Here is a 22,687-nt window from a genome sequence, read left to right as displayed (position 1 = left end):
AAAAAAACATACTATCCGTAAACATTACGTGACCTCACAGTCGTTATTTTAAAATAAATACGCCAACGCTTTTTTCAGTCCCCAAATAAGGGTAGGCCGCTCTTTTTCAGCACTAATTCATTTTTAGTAATCAGCAAATATCTGGTCTCCACCTCTGTTCTTATCGTGACTAGTATTTATTTGCATGTACCCGCAAGTGTTTTGCAGTCAATTTTGCCACGTTACGAGATTGTGTTTTGTCATCTGGTAGAACCATTAATTATTTCCGAAGATCGATTTACTCAGAAATGGACTGAGGAAAAAAAAAAGAACACGTGACCGAGCCTTTTTTTTCTTGCATTCCTAGATCTGACGAGGCAACGAAACGAAAGCATGTAAGAGTCCTTACTCAGCCCTTCCTGATTTCAGGATAATACACCCCACTGTCACTGCTCTCCGAAAATACATTTTAGTGCAGCAACTGTAGGAAGAATATTTAGCTTATAACTAGTTTGCTCCATCTGCGTTCGCCTCTTTTTCTATCAACAAACATCGCAGAACCCAATCGAAGTTAAGATATCATCTTTTCGTTGTATTCCATTTAACTGATGGATTAATTTAGCTCTTGGACTTCCCACTCTAAAATATTTGGAACATAGCAAAAGTTCTTTATTGCCATTTTTTTTATTAATATTTACAAAATGCTACCAAAATGTGGCATGGCATTGTTGTTTAAATTCCACTTAAAGATAATAGAAATACTCCTAATATATTACAGTGAAATGTTCGTTTAGTATCTGTGTTTAAATTGCAAGTATTCTCAAAATATAATTATTATAAAAGCAGCAGTTCCAGCAAATAAAAAAAGCTGCTAATGAATTTTATTTTGCTGCTCAACAGTTTGATTAAATGCAAGGCAACAGCAGGAAATAATTGAACGTTTTCTGGACACGCTTTTCAACATTCTAGGCATAATTCTCATCACGATTTGTGAGACAATGAGCCAGACATTTTAAATCATTGTCCCGTTAACATAAACAATAGTCCATGTACTATTGTTGGATACGTTGGTTTCCGACCTATTTGCCCTCCTAGTTCATTTTAAAGTGCTCTTTTGGACTGAGATCAGAACTATATGCAGTCCAGAAGTTTATTATTTTTAGACATGGTATATTTTCATGTTACAAAATTATGAAAAGATAAACGTGTGTTCAAGAAAATGGCTGCGATTGGAAGCACTACTTTATCTAAAAGTATGGCATGTTCATTCCATCAGATACAATCAAAAGTTAGACTTCAAACTATTATGTCTCTGCCAACAAACTTTAAGAGGTGGGATGATGAAGTCTGGCATGAGACATTTCTTAAGGATCTACACTCATCCATTTTTTTTAGGAAAATGAGTGCAGCTTGATTTCGTTTTGTGTCACTGATATCCAAATCTTTTAGGCCAGATAAGATGTTCTTTGAACCAGTATAGGAATGCACTGATCATTTTCATTGTCATTGCTTGGAATATATTCAGAAGTTCAAGTTTATAGGCCAATGAGTTTATTCACTGAATATTAGTCGTTTCCGCCTCGGACTTGATTCCTGCCTCGGACTGTGGTCTACATTTCTTGGCAGTGTTGACGCCTTTACATTACCTGCGGCTGATATTAATCCTATGAGTTTATTCTGAATGACTCAGCCATTTACCACTGTTATAAAGAGAATACCGATATGCCATTCTACCATTCACCTCTTTCGAAGTTAGTAGATTATATGTGTACCGTTGATAATTCACAAACACACAGTTACGAACAAATCCTAATTTAGTAGAATTTTTTATTATTTTTTTGCATTTGTATATAGCACACACACACATTACTTTTAAGAAGGAAAAGTTTTGTTTACAATCTCTGAACATCCATCCATCCATCTGTTCATTAGACATCAACAGATGCCGTATGGTCACTCAGATGCTTGGTGATGTTCCATACTGCTCCTCGCCATCTGGTCCTGTTGTATGCTTTTCTGGATTTTCAACTCTCTGAAGATGAGTCACATCACACACCATCCATCCATCTCAATGACGCTGTTCTTTTTTTCCAAGAAACTTTATCTTCTGTTACTGCTTTGAGAAGTCTCCTGAACAAGCGAGCAAATAAAATAGCGTGTGAAGCTTATACTTAAAACCTTCACCATTCATCTTTTACTACCTATATATTTATCTAACTATACACCAACTGGTTATCTATGGTCTATCTATCTATTCACTGAGCATGGTCACTCCGATGGTCGGTGATATTCCACACCAGGACTCGCCATGAAGTCCTGTTGTTTGCTTTTTTTTGAGTCTTACACGCCATCCATCCATCCATCTCATTGACGGTCTACCCATTCTTCTTTATCCAGGAACCTTACCTTTATTGCTGTTCTGAGAAGTCCTCTTTCCATCCTTTCAATGTGTCCAAAATATTTTAATTTTATTCTGTCATTATCCTTAAGGAGTCTTAAAGTTCTATTGTTCTTTTCTAAAACCCATTCAGTTGTACGTACGCCTTTCAGTATATGATATCCTCAACAATTCTGTAACACCATATCTCAAAAGCAGATATCCTTTTCCTATCTGACTTCTTTAGGTTCCAAGCCTCACATCCATAAGTCGCTGTTGGGAAAACAACTCATTCAAACTCCTCAACTTTGTTCCGATGGAGATAGATCCATCCTTCCAGATTTTAGACAAGTCTCTGTTTTAGCCATTACCAACCCCCTGACGCCTCTTGAACAGCACTCTTCACATTAACATGGATACCAGTTACTCAAACGTGCTGACTTCCTCAATTCTTTCTCCATTAGGGTATACTTGTTTCTCAAGAGCTTCCTAGTTTGTATTTCCTTTGAGAACCGTAATATTTTTCTTGCTAGGATTGAATTAAAGTCCTCTGTTTATTACTGATCTTGTTAACTTTGTCAAGAATTTGTCCAGTTCTTCCTTGTCATTACAAAGGAGTTCTGTATCATCAGCATACCCCAGATTACTGATCAATCTACCTAATATCCTAATCCTGTCTTGAACGTATTCAATACTTCATGAATGATGTCCTGCGCATATATACTAAACAACTGAAGATAAATAAATATCCTTGTCTAACTCATTTTCCAACCTGAAGCCAATCAGTCAACCTGTTCCTACCGTTCCTTCTTTCTCCATGTACAAGTTGGCTATCAACCTGATAGTGTGTTGAGGAAAACCGATTCTTTGCATTACTTCCCACAGTTTCACATGCCCAACACAGTCAAAGCTTTAGAGTAATCTAAGAAATCCATTACCAGAGGGAGTCTGAATCCTTTATATTTTTCTAAGATCTCTCTAAGGCAAATGATCTGATCTCTGGTGCCCTTACCTTTTCTAAAACCTGTTTGTTCCTCGGGCATCTCTCCCTCAACTTTGGTCTCAATTCTATTTAGCATGATTTTCAATAATATCTTGTTTGCATGAGGTATTATTGCAATAGTTCTATAGTTCTTGCATGCCTTCATATCTCCCTTCTTATGTGGTGGTATGAAAACACTTTTCTAGTCTCTAGGCCATGATCCTGTCTCCCATATCTTTGCAATCAATCTATGAAAAAAGACTCTTATCCATCCATCCATTTACTAACAGCTTTGTGCAAATACTGTTTCCTTAAATTATATTAAACTGGTATTTTACAATCATCTAGAGGAAAATACGTTAATTTTTAAATGTTAATCGTTTGGTCTGTAATTCAAATCAGTATCGGTGATTTTATTACACAGTAGAATGATTACTGGCGTATATATATTGTTTTTTTCATCATTATTTTGCAAACATAAAACCAACTTCAATGGTTAAAAACCAAAGTAGCATACGTTTGCTTGAATAGATCTTTCTTCACGTTATGACAAAACAAGATACACAATTAGATATTCTTCTTAGTGGAAAAAGCAGAGATTTCTCTATAAGAGTTAAAAAGTGTTTCGAATGTGACACTTTTCAGCAGCGGTGATAGGTGCTAGCTCTGGCCTGCATAAATGTACAGTAGTTCGCAACTGTACTTTTCCCTTTCGAAAATTGGCTATCATTTAGCATCTCTGCTTGTTATCATACAGCACATCAAGAAGACATGAAACACTGCAAAGTTCAAGAACGATTGTGTCCAGTACAGAGCAATTTCCAAATTACAGGGGAGTTAAATATCCCTTGTGCTCTGTAAGCGGTGAATTTTCATTCCCAATTTTATAGTCCTTTGATAATTATGATTGCTTTATCCACTTTGTGGAAATATGTTTGTGTAAACTTCTTGAACATATTGAAAGAATGGATAGTTCAAAAGTTCTTCCTAAAAGATACTTCTATACTACCCAGTTGTAGGATATAAAAACAAAGACGACGAAAGAAAATATGGAATGAAATTAGAACTCTCTAGTTGGCTAAAAGTCACTGGGAAAGATAAAGAAAACAAGCTCAGAATTTGACTACAGCCATGTTTGATGCTAATTACCTAATAGCAGAGTCAGTTGATATATTCCGTTGTCCTGTTCCTTTTAACTGTATAGGTCCAACGAAAGAATAATTACTTTCCTTACAATAATGAAATATTATTCATCTTCACGAACACTGCACGATAAAGAATTAATGGGAAAATTCCTTAAGAAAACGAATGTATCGTACTTGAAGTTTTCTTGGTTGCATTATATTTTATAAAACGTTGGAATCCATTGTTTTAAAAATAGATTTTTTAGATAATATATATGTTCTCTTTATAACTTTGGGATGGAATTAAAATGCATGATATACATCAACTTAGACTGTAACTGAAGATACGTTAAAAATGTTAGATTTTTCAGCATGATTTTCATAGTAGATGATAGTTTTAACTCATTCATTTAAAACACATTCATAATAAATGCTCTTTTGGAGTAGACTATATAATTATATTGTAATTACATGTGTACAACCTATTTGTATCAACGTTTAAATGGTCTATTCTAAGAAAAAAAGCATATGCGCGATTTTCCCCCCTTATTAATATACGGGAAATAAAGAACATTTTATCAGTAGATCTTCAATGTGGCACATAAGTTTAACGGTGAAAAAATTTCCTTGTGCACTAGCATATGAGAGACTGCATGCATTTTGTCAGAGATTAGGATAATAATAACTTTATTGCAAATCCATTTAAACATTTTTTTACATTTATTCCCAAATTGAAATAAATGTAAAAAATGTAAATAATGGTTTGAGGCTATTTCGCCTATAATTCAGAAAACTCATTTTGAAATTAGTTTTCGAGATAAGGCTTTAATTAAGATTCTGTTGCAAGTGTTCCTCTTTGAATATTTGAATATTTTTTTCCACTCAGATGTGCCTTCTGGATTTACGCTAATGGATTCTTTGTCTTTCAGGAAGTCAACCCTTGGTATATAAGCCTTGATCCTTCGCCATCCGATCTTGCCGATGCTATTTTCTATTTCCTCCGTAAGAACAACTGGGTTCAAGTTATTCTCCTCGCCGATGACACCCGCTTTGCCGTCTCTGTTGGTCGTCGCTTGCTGTCCTTATCTACAGGTCCTCCGTGGATTACCGTTTCAACGTTGCCCGATTCCCGCAGAGATGTTTTCGACAAAGTGAGCAAACTGAGTGAGAGCCAGATGCGCGTGGTGGTGCTTTACTGCGAAGGTGAAACAGCTGTAAAAATATTTCAAGAAGCCGAAAAGCTAAATCTTCTAAATGGAGAGTGGATTTGGATCTTACTTGAGAAGGCAGCGGACGTTCAGTACCTGAATCAGTATCCTTTAGGGGTGATGGCAGTTCGTCTGAAACCTGCGCACGTCACGCGACAGAGTGTGAGATCAGTGCTGGAAATAATAAAGGAAGCTATCAAAGACTTGGAAAAGAGTCTACTGATGCGTGTTTATAGGAACCAAACAGGAGTCAGTTGTAATTTTGAGCCTAGTGAATGGAGGAGAAGGTTGTCGAAAGCCTTATACAGGTAAGCGAAGGGTTTAAAAATATGCAAAAAATCTTCCTCTACTCCACCAACAGGTTGACAGGAAAGATTTCGTTCAATTAAATGTGGGGTATTTGTAGCAGAAAATCAATGAATAATATAGCATTTGAGAGAAAAATATAAACAATAAGATAGTTTGGTTAATCCTCATCTAGAAAATCGATGTATTTAAGCAATTTAATGCTAGAATTTTACAGCTTGAAAGCATTCAATACCTGACTGAAACTTTGTTTTCTTGCCAAAAAAAAAAAATTAACTAAAATATCCCATCCCTACCAGAGGATATGTTCCTTTCCCTTATAGCGATATTTGATTTCATTTCTTTCTAGGATCGCAGGAATTCACAAATCACTGTTGGTGTTGTTCTTTCTTTTTATCATATTAAAGGATGTCTAGGGAGCTAACTCTCTGCGTTCCGGACGCAAGCAATGCCAGAGCAAAAGCTAAAAAAGAGTCAAAATCGTTTCTTACAGTCACAAAACGTGTGTACAGTGCATATAATTCTAGTAAATCCATCTTTGGGCCGTGATGACCGATAAAGAGCAGGCCCGAGTTTCGAAGGCGTGGAATTTAGCATGTTAGTAATATGCATTGAGCAAGAATCGATTAAAAAAAAAACTTTAGTAAAGTGTCAGGGAGCTTTTCATATATATATATATATATATATATATATATATATATATATATATATATATATATATATATATATATATATATATATATATATATATATATATATATATATATTGATCTAAACACTAGATCGCATGGGTTGGGGGAGGGTAATTTGAAAGTGTTGTTAGCATAATATTACCAGAAACAAGCGCATGAAGAGTAAAGGTAAGAAGGCGGAAACCCTAACTCCACCATATCAATTTGGCTGATTTGTTTTCCGCGAATGAATAATTTCGAAATGCATAATTAATTCCACAATTAACTTAATTTACATCGCCTTACATAAACGATTACTTACTGTGCAGTATATAACAAATATAATACATGTTATACACTGAATACAAAATGAAATATTTCATAACAGGCCAGAGCACATTTCTTCTCCCAAAAATTCAACTTCCATTGTTTTCATGTTTGTAATAGTTTCGTCATTCGATGAGCTATATACTAATTTGTTTTAATTTATATCTGTATATTATACTTGTCAAAATACAAGATAAAAAATATATATATATATATAATTTTTATTAAAAAAGAAGTTGCAAGTCCTTGCTTTGACTGCCATCTCCAGAAAGCTACATGAATTATGTAGCAGGAGAACAAAAAAAGAAAAAAAAAAGAGAAAGGTATTTTTATGTATACTAAGACGCGCTTTATTTAAGCCTCTATTTAGGTTCTATTTATTTATTGTATCATATGTATTGTATGTATTCTATTTATTTATTGTTTTCTTTCTATCGTGCTAAAAGTCGTAAATTCACAGATATTCCTATCATTCCATAGTAGAATAAGAACATTTTGTAACTAAGTTTCGGATAAGAGTTGATCACTATAAGGTAGAAGTGTAACTCAGGTTTAAAAAAGTGAGATCTGGAATTTTAGACTGCCATATAAAACATCTGATATTTACTGTAACGGAAGGAAATCATTAGATCTTAAAAAAAAGCACTCTGATTTTATCGATGATACTCTCAGTTGAAAAACATGTCGTATCCTGAACTCTCGCACTATTTCAAGTGCACCAGATATAATCGTTGTTAAAAGCAAAACTGCCATCATGATGTCAAGAAATAGTTCATTGCCAAAATGTTCTCTCGCTATCTAAAATATCCACCAGAATAATGGATGCTATAATATTCTTTTGCTTTTTATTTAATACGAATTTCCGTATTTGCAAGTCGGATATTTCTCTGATAATACCACTCAACGAATGGTAGTTTAACTCGCAGTATATAAATATACTTTTCTATGTAGATCCCACTCTTGAGAGATCTAAGTAATACACAATGTAATCCGGAAATTATTGCTCTAGAGACCAATCATCTTAAATATTTCAAGACACTTGAAGCCCGCAGATAAACGGATGTTACTCTCACAAAGATGAAATTTATCTTCCACCTAAAGAGATTCACAAATAGCCATGTGCACTTAGGAATTCGAATCCAAAGCCTGCTGTATGTTGAGACGCTCTACACTGAGCCAAAAACGAGCAGATATGAGCAAAATGAAAAATCGGATATTCTGTCATGAAGGAAAAATAGGAATTGGTTTTATCGGTGATTGAAGCCCTTACTAACCAAAGTGGTAATGTATTTAATCATCCAGCTAAGGAAGGTATACCTTTAAGGCAGCAATACGATCATCCTTGGGAATGAGATCACAATGCGAGAGGGAGGAGTTGGCCTGGCTGGTTACAGCGCAAGCTCGATTACTGTCCTAAGAGATATTTCTTGATATAAGTGAAAACCTCCCCTTTTGAAACTTCTGTTCAGATTATTCTTTTGCCCTGCAACACTTTTCATTTGCTGTGAATTAAGCGCTCTCACTGACAAGTCGATGAAATAATCTGCGCTTTAATGTCCTGTTGCTTGGGTTACATCAAGTAGAATATTTCACTATTTATGACTCTTTTAACCTCACAGCGTCTGCTAATTCAACAAGGGGCGCCCTCTTCGCGCTTTTAATGACCCACACGTATGCATGCTGCTACATTAATGTCTCATTTAACAGTAAAGACAACTGCTAGGTGTTTATAGCCAGTTCGAAAGGTCCGTTTTGTCATGTTTATGGAGTTAAGAGCATAAACTGTACACTTCGGATTAATTTAATAGGGCAGGAAAACAGAGCTCTCATTTTCTTCCTTTATGAGATGCACTCCTTCATTTTAAGCGTGCATGGTCAAATTTCTTCGTGTAGCTCTCAAAAATTTAAATGAATGCCTTTAACGTTTAAATTAGCAAGTAAATTCTCCCTTCCTTCTTTTCAAACAGTCAACCAAACTCACAAATAAATGGGCGGAGTGTTCAATACCCCCAAATAGCCTTAAAGAAAAGTAAACCATGCTTGAAACATGGATGATAAAGATAGAGAACCCAGAAGTAGTATTTGTGCAGCTTATGGCATTCCTTCTCCTACTCCAAGAAGAATTTAAACTTGGTCTTTGTCGATTAGAATTGACAAATTTAGAATAACTCGATAATCCTCCAAAAATTGATAATTTGATATGAGGTGATTCTTGGTGTGATGCCAAGATAAACGTCAATAGTAGGGGAAAAATTCGTATTCATCCTTGCATCCATCCATTGAGAATGATTGTTGTTCCTCAGAAAAATTTGGAGTTCGTGCAGTCGATGAATTCTAAATCTGCTATGTTTTTATAACTATTAAAATGTTTGAACATTTCTTTGCTTATTCTTCGTTTTTCGTAAGCTAGTTCCGAATACAAAACGTAAATTAAGTTTAATTAAATAGTTTTAACCATAGTTTTAACTTGAACTTCTTTTAAAAGGACATTAATGGCGGAAAGAAGATAAGTTACAGGGAAAAATATTATTTCCTAAATTATAAAGCGCTGTCCTATTCCTGATTCAACGTTCATTCATAAGCTTTCCGTGATAAAATGTAGCTATAAAAAAGACAAATGAAAAAAAAAAAAAAAAACATTTACCGAGACACGCGTTGTTAACTAAAAACAAAGGATGAAACTCAGCACGTAACGTAGCTGATTTATAGCAATGATTTGTATTACGTATGCTTGCAAGCAGTTTGTTTAAAGAAGCATACGAAATGAAGTATACAATTGTGGCAGGTGATCCAAAACAAACACGTTTAAGAATGATAAGAGACAGCGCGAAGTATTTTCACATAAAGACACTGAATAATTCGATGCCTTATTTTGGAATACGATTTAATAGTGTTCATAAAACTGTTTTCAGTTCTGCGAGAATGTTCATTTCGATTTCAGATACAAAAAAGTATTAATTTTCGTTATGAGTGAGACATTTTTAAAAACACTATTTCTATAATATCTATTATTATTGGAACAAATACATATTAATGCACATTGTCCTGACTTGTTGGTTTCTGTACTGAGAATGAAGACAATATATTGAAGTTAAAGAATCGGTTGTTTCAAAATGTCCGACTTCACCCGCAGTTTTATCACTTTTAGTAAGCTCTTTCTAGTGCCTTTGCACACTTTCTCGCACTAGGGGCATGGTACAATTAGAAACAATATTTTAGTAGTCCTGTATTGTTAGGAGTACAGTGTACGTGCACTTGCGTGATGAAGTTAGTTTGCTGCTGTTTATAGTTCAAACGAACAAATATGTAACGCATGCGCATTCCAGTATGATTTGTTATTGATGCTGTTATACCGAGAGGCATTTTCAGAATCCTGTGGTTTGAGTACACAGTTAGGTGCATGAATTTCGCTGACTGCGTCATTCTTGAGTAAATCCTTCACGCCATTCTCTTCCACTCTTCCCTCCATCCAATCAGAATACTTTCAAAATGTCATTACGTTTAACACAACCATACATTAGCCAGGCGCTATCAGCCCGGGGGGACTTTTGGCCTCATGTCACCACTGGGCACGGTCCTCTGCGACTGTCTGCCACATTCTGGTCTCCAGCCCGACAGCCTGCAGGTCTTCCTTCTCCTGATCCGCCTATCTCCTTCTCGGTCTCCCTGGCGGCCTCCCTGATCGGGGTCGGGCCTCCCATACTTGACTCAGAGTCCTTTCGGGGCCCATGCGGTACAGATGCCTCAGCCACTGAAGACACCGGGCTCGCAGCTCCATCAAGATATCTGTGGAGTTGTATAAAGCATGTATGGCAGCATTGGACCGCCTCCTCTAAACTCCATCTGCCATGACCCCTCCATAGATGGAGGGGTCATGGCAGATGGAGTCGAGAACAAGATACGTCGTAGCATCTTGTTCTCGAATACTCTCAGATGATCGGCTTGTCTCGCCGTGAGAGTCCACGCTTCAGCACCGTAGAGGAGAACAGGTCTGATCAAAGTCTTGTATAGTCCCACCTTTGTAGTTCAAGACAACAAGCGCTAGGCGAAAATCGGACGCACCTGATAACAGGCCACATTCGCAGCATTTACCCGACTCTGGACATCAGCCTCAACTTTGTTGTCTTCAGTCACGAAAGAACCCAGGTACCTAAATACCTTCACCCTCTCAAACTGTGCAGCTCCTGGATCTTGAGCAGCATGGCGACCCATAAAAAGGTATTTTGTCTTATTGGCGTTTATCTTCAGGCCAACTTCTTCTGCAGCTTCCTCAAGAGCAGTAACCAATGCCACTGCTTCGTCCCGTTGATGCGCCATGACGTTCAGGTCGTCCGCGTAGCCAAGAATCCTAACTTGTCGACTCCACCTGCCACTTGCTGTGTGTTTCTAATTAATTTTTCCAACACTAGATTGAAGAGAATCGGAGAAAGCCCATCACTCTGCTTCACACCGATCTGTACTCGAAACAGGTCCGACAGGTAACCTTCTGCTTTCACTCTTGCTCTCGAAGCAGCTACGCACACCTGCACCATTTTTCGGAGTTTTCGAGGAATTCACAGCTCTTCTAACACCTGCCATTTTGGGCGTATTATTGAGTCATAGGCTTCAGAAAAGTCTATGAAAATATTATGAACTTCCCGGTTATATTCACAGCACTTTTCAAAAACTTGGCGCAGCGTTAGCGTTGGTCTATTGTAGAACGGTTCCTCCTGAAGCCCGTCTGGTAGTCATCAAGGAACTCTTCTGCATATGGTGTGAGGCGCATTAGCATGATGTTAGACAGCACCTTGTAGCCTGTCGACAGCAGGGAGATGCCCCTATAGTTGCCGCATTGAGACTTATCACCTTTCTTATATACTGGGGTGATCAGCGACTCCTTCCACTCGTCCGGCAGCCGTTCGTCTCGCTAGATTATCAAGATGAGCCAGTGCAGCTGCTCCAGCAGGATGTCCCCACCATTCTTCAGGAGCTCCGCCGGTATGTAGTCCCTGGAGCCTTATTATTTTTCAACATGCGGATAGCACGAGTAATCTCACTAAATGTCGGCTCTTCAACACACACACACACACACACACACACACACACACACACACACACACACACACACACACACACACACACACACACACACACACACACACACACACACACACACACACACACACAACGCTGCATTAAGTCCCACTTAAAGGTCTAAGGATCTTGAATATTTAATCCAACTGCATAAAATTAACATCTTTTTCCAGCACAACTTCTGCAATTAATAGTATATACATATTATTTATAATAATTTTTATAAAAGCTTTTCCATTACTAATGATTTTCATTCAGAGGTGCAATGAAAAGGAGGCGTAAACGTGATATACGTATACGAACACTACTCACGAATAAATCCCTTTTCAACGCTGTAAACTTCTCAAAATAGAATTTTCAATTTGCTTGCTGAATTCCTGCCTTGTTAACGCTCTTTCTAGATAACGACAGTAGGTCTGATATGTGAATGGGTGATCTTAACCAAAACAAAAATATCAATAAAAAATAACTTGGCAGGTTATTCTATATTTGCTTATCAGAGGGTTGTCCGCGAGTGTTCGGAACCTGCACACATAATCCATAAGTATTAAAGGTTATTCAATTTACACTCATCTGAGTAAAGAGTGGGGAGGAGTTGATTAGAGTATATGAAATACCTTCTTTTGAAACTACAGCGTTCCTAGGGTTACAACCTTTGCTGCAAAATATTTTTTAAATGAACACTAAATCAGTACAATGCCTGTTGCTGCAACATGTTCTTACAGATTGCAAGAACACTAATAAAACATTTAATATTTAGACAGATGTGTTTCGTGTCTGAAGTGCTTACGATTTTCAATTTCTAATTACAGCGTTGTGAGACGACAGCTGGAGAGAGAGCGACCAGTATCCAGAGAAGGACTTGGTCCTCCAGTGTTCGAGATCTTTAATCTTGTTGAGAATTCTGAGAGTGTCAATACATTGAAGGTTATCGGAAATATCACTGGATCCAGGGTGGCCATGTCGACACTGCTTTGGTTGGGACCTACGAGGGGAAGGTTCCGTACTCGTGGACATCAAAGATTTCGTGTGGTGACTGCGTTTGCCCCTCCTTTCATCAAGCCTTCGACGAGGGTGGAAAACGGTAGCTGTCTTCTAGGGATTCCGTGCCTTAGTCTGAACACTAGTGTCAAGGAGGAGATCGTCAGCATCTTCGCCGACTATGCTGCTGGCCGCTTCGAAGGGATAACGTACGATGTGTCGTGCTGTACCGGTATCTCCATCGACCTTATGGTAGCCATTTCTCGCAATCTTTATTTTGATATTGACCTTTACCTAGTTGCTGATGGATATTTCGGAATGAAACGCGGAACTAAATGGAACGGAATCACGGCTGACCTCATCAGCGGTGCTGCCCACTTGACATTTTCAGCCTTCAGCATGACGAGTTCCAGGTCCAAAGTGATCGACTTTTCCGTCCCTTATTTCCATTCCGGAGTCTCGTGCCTCACCTACTCCCAGTATCGCGAGGTGCCTCTCTCAGCGTTCCTGGTGCCGTTCAGCGTTCAGCTGTGGGTCGCCATTTTCGCTGCCCTCAGTGCCACTGCCGTCGCCGCAGCCATTTACGAATGGTTCAGCCCTTTCGGTTTGAATCCGTGGGGGCGACAGCGGACTAAAAACTTCAGCCTTGCCTCTGCCCTTTGGGCCATGTGGTCACTTTTGTTCAGTCACCTCGTCGCCTTCAAGGCCCCTAAGTCGTGGCCTAACAAGGTGCTAATCAACATCTGGGGCTGCTTCAGCGTCATTTTCCTCGCTAGCTACACTGCCAACATCGCCGCCCTTTTTGCCGGATTGTTCTTCCATCTGCCAGTAATCGACTTCCACGACGCCATTGTAAGTGGACCGTAAGTCCGTCACCTTTACTCTTGATGTTTCATGTTTTTTTTTTGCACCAAGAATATTGATTCATGTTTCGTCACATATTCATACCAAGGGTCATACCGAATTGAGGTTAGTTTGGTCAGGCATCATACAATAAAGAGTCTCGCAGAGATGGCGGTGTGAACTAATTCTCACGAAGGGGGATACTGGAATTCCTCGATTTCAGATAGTAGCTGAATAAATTTAGCTACTATCTGGATTATAGTAGCATTATTCTGAATGCTTCTCTCAAACGTCTCTTCCCTTAAACTTCGAATTAAGAGTGCTTCAGGTATCGGAAAACCGCCGAAGATTATTTGGAATAATTAATACAATCAGAAGTTACTGAATCTCACTGAGTTCCCACTTCTAACTCATTGAAAACTTAGCAAAAGTTATGAACTATTTGTGAAAATTATCTCTTTTGACTGCCTCTCGTATGTTAAATTTAAAGGAGGTTAACATTTAATTAAGGCATGAAGCATGCATACCTTTATGAAGACATCGTTTAGCAGAATATCTAAACTCTGTAGTGATAATAATGCAGAAAATGATAGATGGCGCAATATTCTTTTATACAAAAAATGATCAAGACAAAGAAATATTTTCAAAACCGAGAGGAGATGTCAATATGTAGAGTTGGATGCAGCGTAAAAATTTAAACACATCAAAAATGAATTATGTTACTGTGGAATGGCCGCGTCGATGAATTCATCGTCGTCATTGACAGAAGAAAGGTGCAGGAGATGATACATTATATTGGCTTCCCAACACACACACACTCTTAGTGCGTGTTTTCCGAAGAAAGCCTCTGATGTTATTGAACCCATTGAAATTGTTGGTAGCTCTAGTTAAAAGGAGTACTACGAACAATTATAAGCATTTTTTAAGAATACAAAGCATTCAGTGAAATGCTTCTTATGGTAGTAATTGTTTCATGAGGAGGCTTAATTCTGTATTTTGCTCTTGTTGTAATAGGATTTGGGAGCATGATGATAGTTATGCGCATAACTGCCTTCTCAGGGCAATGTAAGATTGAAGCCAACGTATGTTCCTCTTCTTCAAGGAAGCACTGTTTTCGATTAGAACGTCCAGGGAAGGTAGAATTCCTGTTTTTTTTTGAAGCTTTATTGCTTAATTCTTCGATGTTAGTGTTTAAAATAGAAAATATCCTGTGCTCACTTCTCTTCTGTTTCCTTTAACCAAATTGAGGACGTCGTCGAAATATCGTCATCTGACATTTGTGACATAATTTTTATGTAGATTTACTCCGGCTTGGTGTAGCTAAGCACTATTTAAGATATCTTTGTCTTGTAAAAGTTCCTTCCTTAATATTTGCGATTTCTTCTACATTTAATAAGTAGGATTAACAGCTATGAGATCGTTGGGTGTTAGCTCAGGTGATCGTCACCATTTCGACACAGTCTGGAGAATATTTTCTTACTTTGGAGGATATATTTCTAACAATGCTATCAGCACACTCGCTAAATATTGAGATAACAGGATGGAAGGAGAGCTAATGCCATCGGCAATTAAAGAGGTTAAAACTTCCGCTTTTGTATCACATCGTTTCTCTCTTCCCCAGAGACAAACCTTTAAATTCAAGAATAGAAAGCATCAGACTTTAAGGACACTGCCTTAACTTATCAGTTTGTGTTTACATTTATGACAAAATTACATATTAGATTAATGTCTCGTATACATATATAAACGACTGTCTGTTCGTTCATCTGTCTAAAATACAAATTTAAACTGTTAGGCTTGGCAATGCCAAAATATGCATATTCCCTTCATTGACTAGAAAATAAACATTGGCTGTGTTTGGTTTCTAAGCTTTTGATCCTGCCAGGAGGTGTATTATTGTATAATCTATATAAAATCTGTTTGATATGTTTTTGGCCTTGAAATCATGAAAATCTTGTATCTTGAAACACTTACTAAGAATACCATGGACTGCAAAGCAAACCAATAAATCAGTGATAGACAGAATAAAGCTAGATTGATCCCTCGAAGCTATGATCATCAAGTAAAAATTGTCATACTTCGGATATATTATGCGAGCAAATGACAGTCTGGAGAAGATGATGATGCTCGCTAAAGTTGATGGAAGCAGGAGAAAAGGAAAACCAAGAATTAGATTAATGGAGTTAAAGATGCAACTGCAGTGCGCTTGGAAATTCTGAAAGATATGGCCAGGGACAGATCTGAATGGAGAGTGTATGTTCGTGGGATCACCAGGAACGTGTGGGGCTATCAACAACAAATCATGAAAATCATTTATTTTACAAACCACTTTAATTTGATTTTTGTTTTCAAATCGCATTTTAGGGAGAAATATAATTGCCACGTATATTATTTAGTAAAAATGGATCATAAAGGCGCAACGAATCTGTTGAATAAGAGCGCTGCTTTTATGCAGAGAAATGCAAATGGATACCTATAAGAATCCCCCCCCCCACAAAAAAAAGTATTACGACGAATAATGAAAGCTGCTTTTTAGTTTTTGATTAGATCAAAAGCACAGTGCAATGTGATTATATTGCACTGCGTTATAACAAGCATTTCTCTTATGTTCGACATGGCTATAGAGTTTCTATATTATTTGTATGTTTTCTAGCTGCTCAAGCAAAGGACTGGCACCGCCAAAAATAGCGCTGCCGAAGGATACGTGCTATCGCAGAACACCGAACTTTGGCAACACATCCAGAAACATCAGGTTGCTACACTCGAAGAAGGATTAGAAAAACTGAGGTAAGAATAAATTTAAATAAACGTAAAGTATTTTGACTTTTTATTTATCTGAAAATGGTACTTTGGAGATAATTTAAAACTTCCTATAGTCAGAGTTTTAACTCTGAAGATTTCTTCAACTATTATGTTTCAAAAGTGAGTTGATCCCTTAGAGCTAAATAAATTATTCTCTCGTGTATCCTTCTTGAAATAAGCTTCCTTTCACGTTTGCCTGCAGGAAAGAAGAGCTCGACGTTCTAATAGGAGACACAGCTGTTCTTAACTATTATCTAGGGAATGATCCTGGATGCGGACTCCGCCTCCTTGGAGATTCCATTTCTGAAGATGCCTACGCAGTCGGCATGCAAAAGAGCTTCCCTCTTAAGGTATGTAAAGTTCGAAACTAAAGAAAAGCCTGTAATGAAAATGTGGCATTAATTTTCCTGTGAGTGAACCTGCCATGAATCCATTAAGTTATAAAACTGTAATGATTATTCAGTAGGAAGTTTGGAATAGAAAACGATCTTTTACTTTAACCACGCTACCGGCCAGGACGTGTATATACGTCCAAGTAAACATGGATGCGAAGTGCGTATTAAACTTGTAATACTTTTGATATTACATTGAAATATATGATGGATACGAAGCGTATGAGGATGCGTATTTGATACATAATGACCAATAAAGTAGTTCTTCCGGCAAAAACGTTTTTCCTTTCAGAAAGCCTCTAATTAGAATTTGTGGCCCGTGTCTTCTATGTTAACCAACCTAGACATCCAGAATTACTTGAGACCGTAAACTCAAAGATAAATAATATCCAATCCAAACTAGTACCCGATTCAAATTAGGCAACTTAATAATAGATTTGCCTTTATATCTTAAGCAGACGCAAACCAGCACGTACTGATTGATATACAGCATTATTCAGAATAACCAAAATTCTTTCCAGAGAATGGAAAGCAATCTTACCCACGCGGAATTCGTATCTTCTCATTACTTCTCATTAAAACAGGTTTTTGGAATAACGAGCGATATTTAATCTGTCGGTTATGTTTTGCACATCTAAATTAAATGCAGGCAGTCTACAAATATTAATTTCGAATTGTTTGAAGGAAATTTTAAGCATCGATAAATAAATTGGAAGAATCCAACAACAGAAAAATTAGGCATGTCCTTTAATGGAACAAGGCGATTATCCAATTCCAAACATTCCAATAATTTCAATCACGGATTATTATGATTTGGTTCCGTTCTAATCTTGTAGCAGATCAAAAATATACAACCAATAAACAAGACCATCTAATCAGAAACACTTGATAAATTTCAATGCAAGTAGAATTCGATACGTCTTAAGAAACTGATTACTTGTGAAAAAGAAAAATGTTGAATGCACATAATGATTGGATTGAGATGTGAGTTTCGGATAATGAGGAAAAGATATAAGAAGGAATCTTAACAGTTGTAATTGAAGTAGGAAGCAATTAAAGACGATTATTACTTCAACCATTTTGTGCTCGTGTGTAATAAACTAACAAAAGCTCTTTATCTTATAAATCTAGAGAAGAAAACGAAGCAGAGAATAAATTACCGGAAATCTACCATTTAATGACATTGAAGTTTCAAGCAACCTTTTTAAAACAAAGCCCAAAATTAATATAAAAAATGTTGGTAATTAAATAAGAGTTACCGCCGACATATGTGCCATTTCTTATTATCGCCAATGCTGGAACAAAGGACTCGTATATACGAAAAAGTGTGGCCAATGAAGAAGCGTAACCAAAGAGTCCTGCCTCACTCCTGCACTTAAACCTAGTTAGGTATCCTGTTCATGACGAAATATGCGATTATTATATTGTGAAGACAACAAACAAATTTGTTATTAAAATTGTAGCCACATGTCACTGAATAAACATGGCTTATGAGAGGCGAAAACTTGTATTGCTCTAAGCAATACTGTTCCTGGAAGCCAGGAGAGCTTTATCACACCTTTTTAGCATTACCCAATCCAGAGGGGGAGATCACTTAGCTCTTGGAAATAAGCCAATAGAAGGAAGACGAGAACATAAGTTTATGACGTTTCCGAACTTTTGCTAGATGAATGATCCGATTTTTTTGGTATAAAAGAGTTCACATTGATTACTGTCATTGACGTAAGGAACTTTTTTTTTCTGAATAAAATTACTTTTTCCATCTCGATAGACAAGTAGTATGGGATGCACTTCTGACAAGATCAAGATCAAGATAAGATAAGGAATCGTGACGTGATTGGTTGTTGAGATGATGACGTCATTGTGTGTGTGTTTCGAATGTTTGAAATTTTTCTGGGGACCATCTTTGTGTGTGACGTCACGTTGTTTGTTTTGTTCGCGTATGGAATTATGGGTGATGGTAGAGATAAGGATTCGGTTCGTGATCGGTGGGACACTTCTGACCAGATCAAGATCAAGATAAGATAAGGAATCGTGTCGTGGGTGTGCGTTGTTTTTAGATGTAGATAAGTGACGTCATTTGTTGTTGTTAATAAGTGACGTAATTTGTTAGTTGTAAATAAGTGACGTTATTGTTTTGAATGGAAAAGGAGATATATTAGTGGATAAGGATTCGTGTTGTGATTGGTGGGACACTTCTGACAAGATCAAGATCGGAATCGTGACGTGAATGTTTGTTATTATCAGATATGGATAAGTGACGTAATTAATTTTTTAGTTATAAATAAGTGAATGGAAAAGGAAGATATTATTAGTGGATAAGGATTCGTGTCGTGATTGGTGGGATACTATGAACAAAATAGGGGTAGGGTGAATGGGGGAAGCGACTTCAGTGTCTTGGATGTGTATTGTTATGAGTTGTAGATAAGTAAATGGTTTGCATATGGCATTATGGGTGATGGATATTGATAAGATAAAGTTTGGAATGTTTGGAATTTCTCTTCTCCCCCCCCCCTTCTGTCAGGGACGTCATGTGGTGTGTTGAGTTCACGTATAGCATTGTATTTAGAGATAAGGAGTCGTGACGTTATGTGTTGGGAAATTTCTGGGGAATATATGTCTCTTTGTGATATCACATGGTGTTTTGATTTGCCTATGGAATTGTGGGCGATGTTTTTGAGATAAGATATCTTGGAATTTTCCCAGGGTGACACACATCCACCATTGTCCTCATGTTTTGTCTTTAGTTGTCTGTAGATGGCTGTACTAATTTTCCAATACATTTTGGGGTATTTCTTTCCTGTTAAAGGGTGGGAATTCTTAGAGTAGAGTTCTTGGAATTCTTAGATATAGCAGCAGCATTAAGAAAGAAAAAAAATAATATATCCAGTATTAGATTTGTGCTTACCCAAACATACAACCAGCGGTTATTGTAATTACAAATCACTTGTTATGTTTAAGTTTAAAAAAATGATTAATTTACATTTCTTTCCAGAATGGGACAGCTTGGAACTATTGAGGTTTTCTGAATATTCCAAATTGCTGGTTTTAACATATATTCACAGCAGAAAACACATAAACACAAGATATGAAATGCATTTGACTCTTTTTTCATTATAGGTTACTGGGGCTAACATATATTCACAGTACAAAAACACACAAAATATAGGAGTAGAAAGATATTTCTGTAAATAACCGGAAAATCTAGTTGACTACTTAATTTAGATTACTATCCGATTGGTTCTCTGTATTAATTCCTTCCCACAGTTGCTCATGCTATGCTTTCCCAAGTTTGGTGGGAAAGTCTATGTGCCGTTTTGTTGAGGATATGTGTTATTTCCTGTTTGGAATTCAGACTGCTGTTAGAGTATGGAATTCTGACAAGTGAAATGATTTTTTTTTCCAAATTGTTTGGCTGTTCTCTATTTTACTTTTAAAATTCAATTTAACTTCATATTCTAACAGAATAACTGAACAAAATAAATAAATAAATAAAATGTATGTGAATTTATTTTCCAACACTGTGGATTTCTCATTAAGTCTTATCTTAAAGATATGTCTCTTATCTGGTCGCCAAATTGTTGTACCTAGGTGAGAAATCGGGTGTTTAGGTTGGAACTCTTCGTTCCCATGGGAAATTATTGCTGTAGTAAATTAATGTTTACATTTTATTTTTTTAAACCAATATGACTATTAATTTTACCTTCGATTGCTTGTGCTCTTAATCTATTTCTGTAACTGAAAATTTTTTTCCTTGGCATTAGTAATTTTAAGTAACGTATATGAGTCAAACAAGATTTTGAACTCTCCATTGGCGTTTTCGTTTAGAAACTTCTTTTGACAGCACAACAAATAAATAGTTATTTCTTATTATTTTAAATGAATATTAGCTCCGTGATATATATACTTTGTTAATTTCTGTTACATTTTATTTCCCTGCAATATTATTAACAAATTGTATTTACTGAATCTAACATACAGAAATTAAATAAAGTGTAAAAGACAGTATTTTTCCTCCCAGAGTAGCTCAGTGTGTCTTGTCATGAGTAATATCAGCCAGCGACCATTTTCGCCAATTTGTTGTGTCTACTTGTGAACTTTTCTGACTGTGGGGATTGGAATTCTCCTGGTCTTACTTGAGAGTTTGATACTTCCCACACGACAATCCAAACGTCACCTTTTTCATGACTCATATCTTCCCTTTGATGTTTTGCGTGAATCTGTAATCAGAATAACTGAGTACAGTTTCACTGTGGAAAACGCAACAACAGCACAAATCTTTGTCATTAAGTTACAAATGCATATTTTATATTGCTCAAATATTAAGTCACCAAATGCTAACAGTACCACTTTAATTCCAAACCTCTGAACTTACTTACGTAACTGAATTTTAATTATTTTCTTTCTTTAGCATTAGTAAGTAAGTAACGAAAATGAGACAAAACAAGATTTTTTCACATTCCTAACTAAAAAAAAATATGATATTAAACTTAACACGTGTCTGAAAGCAGGGTTACCATATTTCTTAAAAAAACAATATGCAACAATGTCAACCGTTGAAATTAAAAAAAAAGGATGGAAGAAAGAAAGAAAAATTGTAAAGAAAAATAAAAAATGTTTACCTTCAAATAAATATGTATGATCACATCAAGCAATAAATTCATCAGCTATTCAAAGTTTTGATATTCCTACCCATATTGTTTTCATCATTTGATATAATTTAAATGAAGAACGGGTGTGGCTATTAAGTTCGTTAATGTTTTTTGATTTTTCTCTTCCAATGGCGAGTATTATTTGATATTTACATGTTGATTCTTTTTTTATCTGCATGCTACGATACATTTTTATTTATACAACAAACTGTTTAAGAGTTTAGTAACTTGATGAGTTAAGATATCTAATGTCTCTCTGTAAATAACCAAATTCTAACAGTCGTACTTAAAGTACGACTGTTGGAGGTATCTACAAGAAACTGTGTCAATTCTTGGAAGCAAAAGGAATTGGCAAGTATTAAATTAATAGCCAGAATTTTAGTGGAGAATATTTCACCTGAAAAGTGACAATTTATTTATTATATATATAGATACCTCCAACAGACTAGAAAAACTAGAAAAAACAGTCGTACTTAAAGTACGACTGTTAGAATTTGGTTATTTACAGAGAGACATTAGATATTTTAACTTATCAAGTTACTAAACTCTTAAACAGTTTGTTGTATAAATAAAAAGGTATCGAAGCAGTCAGATAACAAGTGAATCAACATGCATATATCAAATAATACTCGCCATTGGAAGAGAAAAATCAAAAAACATTAACGAACTTAATAGCCAGATCCGTTCTTCATTTAAATGATACCAAATGATGAAAACAATATGGGTAAGAATTTCAAAACTTTGAAAGGGTGATGAATTTCTTGCTTAACATTAGAAAAATTCCTAACATTCCAAACTCATGACGTCACACACAACGCCGTCATCATCTCAACAACCAATCACGTCACGATTCCTTATCTTATCTTGATCTTGTCAGAAATGCATCCCATACTTCGACAGATTAACCGGTCTCATCATGATGACGTATAATGGATCCGACAGCTAATCTGAATTCATGGTTATAATATGG

General features: G+C 36.4%; 1 protein-coding gene across 1 annotated transcript in view; it reads left to right on the top strand.

Moving 5' to 3' along the window:
* The window catches only part of LOC150092579 (glutamate receptor ionotropic, NMDA 3A-like), a 79,891-nt gene that overhangs the window by 21,088 nt on the left and 36,116 nt on the right, over positions 1 to 22,687 (top strand). Inside the window, exons 3-6 of the mRNA XM_090414240.1 lie at positions 5,392 to 5,978; positions 12,860 to 13,880; positions 16,525 to 16,658; positions 16,876 to 17,023. Coding sequence (XP_090270366.1) covers positions 5,392 to 5,978; positions 12,860 to 13,880; positions 16,525 to 16,658; positions 16,876 to 17,023 — 1,890 coding nt within the window. The remainder of the gene's footprint in view (positions 1 to 5,391; positions 5,979 to 12,859; positions 13,881 to 16,524; positions 16,659 to 16,875; positions 17,024 to 22,687) is intronic.

Source organism: Typopeltis vanoorti, chromosome 25, assembly GCF_054136105.1.
Source record: "Typopeltis vanoorti isolate ZY-2024b chromosome 25, IOZ_Tvanoo_1.0, whole genome shotgun sequence".
NCBI lineage: Eukaryota > Metazoa > Arthropoda > Arachnida > Uropygi > Thelyphonidae > Typopeltis > Typopeltis vanoorti.
This window is presented reverse-complemented; position numbering and strand designations above follow the sequence as displayed.